General features: G+C 37.0%; 1 protein-coding gene and 1 non-coding gene across 2 annotated transcripts; one reads left to right on the top strand and one right to left on the bottom strand.

Annotated features, from left to right (window-relative positions):
- Positions 1 to 716: 716 nt before the first annotated feature.
- Positions 717 to 823, bottom strand: LOC124889030. The gene has a single exon (XR_007047648.1). It is a non-coding gene; the product is annotated as a small nucleolar RNA R71 (small nucleolar RNA).
- Positions 824 to 5,093: 4,270 nt separating this feature from the next.
- LOC124888912 lies at positions 5,094 to 5,561 on the top strand. Its single transcript, XM_047400197.1, has one exon. It carries the CDS (start codon positions 5,094 to 5,096, stop codon positions 5,559 to 5,561), a length of 468 nt encoding a protein of 155 aa, XP_047256153.1.
- Positions 5,562 to 5,871: the final 310 nt, after the last annotated feature.

The following is a 5,871-nucleotide window of genomic DNA, read 5'->3' as shown; positions in this document are numbered from 1 at the left end:
CTTACATGTGCATTAGACCGCAACAAGTTTTTGGTGCCATTGCCGGGGACTATTATAATTAGTAATTTTATTAATTTTTGGTTTTTGATAATTAGTTTAAGTGTTAATGACTTAATCTTAGTGGATGACTTTTGCAGGACTAGTTGAATACAGGACTGGTGAGAGATAGAGAAATGGTAGAGCCTTTTTTCAGAACCAGAACTGGTATTTCAACAGAGGCAAAGAGCTCATTATCCAATTTAGTAAGTTCAAATGGCGGAGTAATGAGATCCTAATCTTATTGATCTAGTTGATCCAAATGTTGGACCTGTTCTAGCTCCGGCGATTCCAATTGCTCATTGTCAAGCAACAGCCAGACCTGTTCGTGAAGTGGCAATCCCATTTATGAACCATGCTACTAATTTCATCCGCAAGCCAGAGGCGGGTGGTCGGTTTGAATTGAAACAGAATATGGTACAACTGTTGTGTTTGAGTGGACAGTTTATAAGGTTCTCACATGAAGATTCACAACAACACGTACAGACTTTCTTGGAAATTAGTGATACCTATATTCCTGCTAGGGTTTCAACTGATTATGTCAGACTGACACTCTTCCCCTTTCTTTAATTGGGGAAGTGAAGAAGTGGTTATATTCTGAACCACCAAACTCCATCACTTCCTGGGATGATATGGCTCAAAAGTTCCTTATTCGATTCTTTCCATCAAGGAAAACAACATATTTAAGAAGTGAGATTCTGAGTTTCAGGCAGAAAGAAGGAGAAAATCTTTACCAAGCTTGGGAAAGATTTAAGGGCATGCATAGAAATTACCCTCACCATCATTAATAGAATGATGTACTAGTTCACACCTTCATAGAGGATCTTGAGCACAACACAAAGATTCTCTTAGATTCAGTAGTAGGTGGGCAAGCTCTTGTGAAGATATCTGATGAATTATATACACTGCTGAATTGGATTTCACAAGGGAATCCCAAGTGGCATTCTAACTCAAGGAGTGATCCTAAGAAGGTTGCAAGTGTGTTAGAGGTAGATCAGTTCACTGCTTTATCAGCTCAGTTTGTTGCAATACAAAATAAGATAACAAATTAGTTCAATAATATGATGTTAGAGGTTGAACATCCAAAAACATTAGCTAATGCAGTCCAACAGGTGAATGCATGGTTTGAGATTTATGGAAGCAGTGAGCATGCAACGAATGCTTGTGTGGTTAATCCAAATTTTGTCAATTATGTTAGAAATGTTAATTATCAAGGGCAGCAAAATTATGGTAACATATACAATCCAAATTGGAGGAACCATCCTAATTTCTCATGGGATGGAAAATAGGCATAGAACAACAATCAATATAAGAGTCCAGTATAGCAGAATCAACAACAATTTCAAAGTAATCAGGCCATAACTCAAACAAGCAATTTAGTGGAGATAATGAAGCAGCTTCTGGCTTTTCACGCATAGTTGGCATCAGATATGAAGAATCAATAGTTGATTATGAAGAATCTGGAGCTGCAAATTGGTCAGATTGCTGGAGCGTAAAACACTAGACCTTAAGGAGGCCCTAGTGATATTGAGGCAAATCCAAAATAGGTAAATGTAGTCACTACTAGGAGCAGTTTATAGCCAAAAGAGTAGGAACCTGAGTATGTAAGTCCAGCAACTACTGATGATGATACTAAAAAGAATAATAAGAAAGCGGTTGAAGAAAAAACTATAAGTAATGAAACTAAAGTGGAGAAGAAGATTCTACCTCTACTCTTCCCTCAAAGGCTTTGGAAGCACCAAGAGGAGACCAGTTGCAAGAAGTTTTTAGAGCTTTTGAAGCAAGTTTATGTTTATCTTCCTCTTGTAGATATTTTGCAGAGTGTACCAAAGTATGAAAAGTATGTGAAAGACATAGTGGCAAACAAGAATCCTTTGATAGAATATGCTACAGTTGCACTTACTAAGGAGTGCACATCTAAGATTCATAACTAATTGCCCATGAAGCTGAAAGATCCAGGTAGTTATACTTTGTAGATCACCATCGTTCAAGCAATCAGTTCTTAGGGTTTAGTGACTTAGGGGCAAGCATTAATCTCATGCTTACATCTTGGTTTTGGATAATGGGTCTTGGCAATCCCAAACCCACTACCATTATTTTGTAGTTAGCTGATAGATCCTTTGTTAGGCCTGATAAGATCATTGAAGACGTATTGGTACAAGTAAGATCACTTATATTCCCAGTGGATTTTGTGATTCTTGATTTTGAAGCTAATCCGATCGTTCTATTTATTTTAGGATGCCCATTCCTATCAACAGGGTAGTCACTTATTGATGTAACTATAGAGAAGATAACCATAAGAGCTCATGATATGGTCGAGGTCTTTCATTGTGTGCTATATATAAAGAATTATTTTCTATAGCAGTTATAGACGTAGAGTCTGAGCTCCATCTCTTATTGTCTAATGACCCACTTGAGCGAGATTTTATGAGATGTAATCTCTATGGTGATGTAGAGGCACTTGAATTGGTTCAAGTTATAGATTTGGCAGTAATTGATACTAGAGTGGTCCCTTTTAAGACATTGAACAGACCGATTGGCCCATCTCCCAAGACATCTGTTAATGAAACACCTAAACTAGAACTCAAGTCTCTTCCTCCTCATTTAAAATATGTCTTACTTGGTGACAATGATACTTTACCTGTGATTTTGTCTGCAGTTTTTTTAATGTAAAGGTGAGAAAAATATTGGAAGTTTTGAAAAGAAGAAAGAAGGTGATTGGATGGTAGATATTGGATATCATAGAGATCAATCTAGCTTTTTATATGCACAATGTATATATGTAAAAAGGCTACAAAGCAAGTGTGTAACAACAATGAAGATTGAATCTTGTAATGAAGGAAGTGGTACAAAAGAAATTCATTAAGTAGCTTGATGTTAGGATTGTCTATCCCATATCCGACAGTAAATGGGTTAGCCTTGTGCACTGCGTCCTAAAAAAGGTGGAATAAATATGGTGACCAATGATGAGCTAATTCCTACTCGCACGATGACTGGTTGAAGGATTTTCATTGATTATCGAAATCTGAATAAAGCCACCAGGAAGGATCATTATCCTATCCTCTTCATTGATCAAATGCTAGACAGGTTGGCAGGGTAGGAATACTATTACTTTCTGGATGGATACTCAGGGTATAATCAGATAACAATAACACCAAAAGATCAAGAAAAGACCAATTTTACCTGTCCATATGGCACGCATGTATTCAGGAATATGCCTTTTGGCCTTTGCAATGCACCAACAATATTCCAGAGATGCATGATGATAATTTTCTATGACATGGTGGAAGAATTTATCGTGGTATTTACGGATGAATTCTCTATTTATGGTAACTCATTTGATGTGTGCTGGCTAAATCTAGATCGAGTCTTAGCTCGTTGTGAGGAGACAAACTTTATACTGAACTGGGAGAAGTGCCACTTTTTAGTCAAGAAAGGAATAGTACTTGGTCATAAGGTGTCATGTAGAGGACTTGAACTAGATAGAGTCAAAGTTGAATTCATTAAAAAGCTACCATATCCTGTCACAGTGAAGGGAGTGAGAAGTTTTCTCGGGCATACAGGATTTTATAAGCAATTTATCAATGGCTTTTAAAAATTTGCAAGTGCTATGTGTAAGTTGTTGGAAAAGGAATCTAAATTTAATTTTGGGGCTGTGTCAGAAAGCTTTTGAATGCCTAATGAAAAGACTGACAGAAGCACCCATCTTGATTTCTCCTGACTGGGCATTACTATTCGAATTGATGCGTGATGGTAGTGATGTGGCTGTTGGAGCAGTTTTAGGGTAGCAAAAATTTAAGGTATTTCATCTATTTATTATGAAAGTAGAGTCTTAAATAATGTCCAGATGAATTACACAGTCACAGAAAAAGAGGTGCTAGCACTCGTCAGTGCGTTTGTTAAATTTAGATCATACTTGGTGGGCACTAAGGTAATTGTTCACATAGCCCATGCTGCCATCAACTATCTATTCAACAAAAAAGATACAAAGTTACGGTTGATCAGGTGGATTCTATTACTCCAAGAATATGATCTAGAAGTGCGTGATAGAAAAGAAGCTGAAAATTAAGTGTCGGATTATCTATCGAGGCTAGAGAATCGTGATCACATTACTGATGATACACTTTGTATCCAGGATGAGTTTCCAGATGAGAAATTATTGGTGCTCGATGTGTGTGAGATTTCTTAGTATGCAGGCATTGTAAATTTGTTAGTGTATGGGTTTTACCCTCTCGAAGCTACTAGCCAACAGAGGAAGAAACTATTATATGATTCTCGTGCATACATATGGGATGAGCCCTATCTTTTCAAATAGGGTGATGATGTGATTGTGCGCTAATGTGTGTCCGAAGATGAATCAAAAAAAGCACTATAAAAGTGTCATTCATCTCTTTATGGAGGCCATTATGGAGGTAATAGAACATCTAGAAAGGTGTTATAATCAGTCTTGTTTTGGCCAACATTATTCAAAGGTGCGGTTGCATTTGTAAGAGAGTGTTATTAATGTCAATGATTAGGTACAATATCAAGGCTCCATAAGATGCCCCTGAACAATATTTTTGAGGTTGAGGTATTTGATGTTTGGAGGATAGATTTTATGGGACCATTTCCACCATCTTTTGGCAATTTGTATATTCCCCACGAATAATGCAAGAGTTGTGGTAAAGTTTGTGAAAAAGCATATCTTCTCTTATTTTGGCACACCTAGAGCTATTATTAGTGATGGAGGTTGAGGTATTCTTGAGGTTGAGGTATTTTATGTTTGAGGGATAGATTTTATGGGACCATTTCCACCATCTTATGGCAATTTGTATATTCCCCATGAATGATGCGAGAGTTATGGTAAAGTTTGTGAAAAAGCATATCTTCTCTCATTTTGGCACACCTAGAGCTATTATTAGTGATGGAGGTACACATTTTTTTAACACTTGGTTTAAAAATCTGTTGGCTAAATATGGTGTTAGGCATAAGGTGGCCAAGTAAATGTATCTAATCGGGAGATCAAGCGGATATTGTAGAAGACAGTTAATGGTCAGCGTAGGGATTGGTCAGAAAAGATGGATGATGTACTATGGGTGTATAGGACAGCCTATAAAACACCCATTGGCACCTCTTTTTATTGCTTGGTATATGGTAAAGTATGCCACTTGCCTGTGGAGCTTGAGCATCAAGCTTATTGGCTAGTAAAGAAACTGAATCTCGATACGAAGGTTGCTGGTGAGAAGAGATTGATTAAACTGAATGAACTCGATGAGTTTTGTCTCCATAGTTATGAAAATGCTAAATTTTACAAAGAAAATACTAAGAAATGGCATGATAAGCATATTCTAAATAGAGGTTTTGAACCTGGACAACTTGTTTTGCTATTCAATTCAAGATTGAAGTTGTTTCCAGGTAAGCTAAGGTCCAAGTGGTCTAGGCTGTTTAAAGTTGTGAGAATGATGTATCATGGAGCTGTTGAGCTGTGTAACAAGGAGAAGACTAAAAAATTCATGGTGAAGGGACAGAGAGTGAAGCATTATTAGGAAGATCATGGGGATCAGCATAAGACGTCCATCACCTTTACAGATGAATGAATTGAGTTGGGTCGTGCCATAACATTAACTAAGGATCTGTATGGGTGGAAACCCACAAATGTAATGTAATAGTTTAGTTTGTTTTTTAGTTCTTGAAAGAAAAATAAAGGGAAAAATATATAGAAAAGAAAGCTAAAATACAAAAAGATTGCCACGACCAAAACTAAGGCTCTGAGTGGGAGGCAACCCACTTTTTCTTACGTTATTTTGTTGTTTTTGTTTAGTGTGTAGGAATGAGAGACTTTGAGGCAAAATGCTG

The sequence above is a fragment of the Capsicum annuum genome, chromosome 11 (genome assembly GCF_002878395.1).
Source record: "Capsicum annuum cultivar UCD-10X-F1 chromosome 11, UCD10Xv1.1, whole genome shotgun sequence".
In the NCBI taxonomy this organism is placed as follows: domain Eukaryota; kingdom Viridiplantae; phylum Streptophyta; class Magnoliopsida; order Solanales; family Solanaceae; genus Capsicum; species Capsicum annuum.
The sequence above is the reverse complement of the archived record's forward strand: the minus strand, read 5'-3'. Positions and strand labels throughout refer to the sequence as shown.

Coding starts and splice junctions, on each gene's coding strand:
- LOC124888912 (XM_047400197.1), top strand. CDS start 5,094: ATGGATGATGTACTATGGGTGTATAGGACAGCCTATAAAACACCCATT.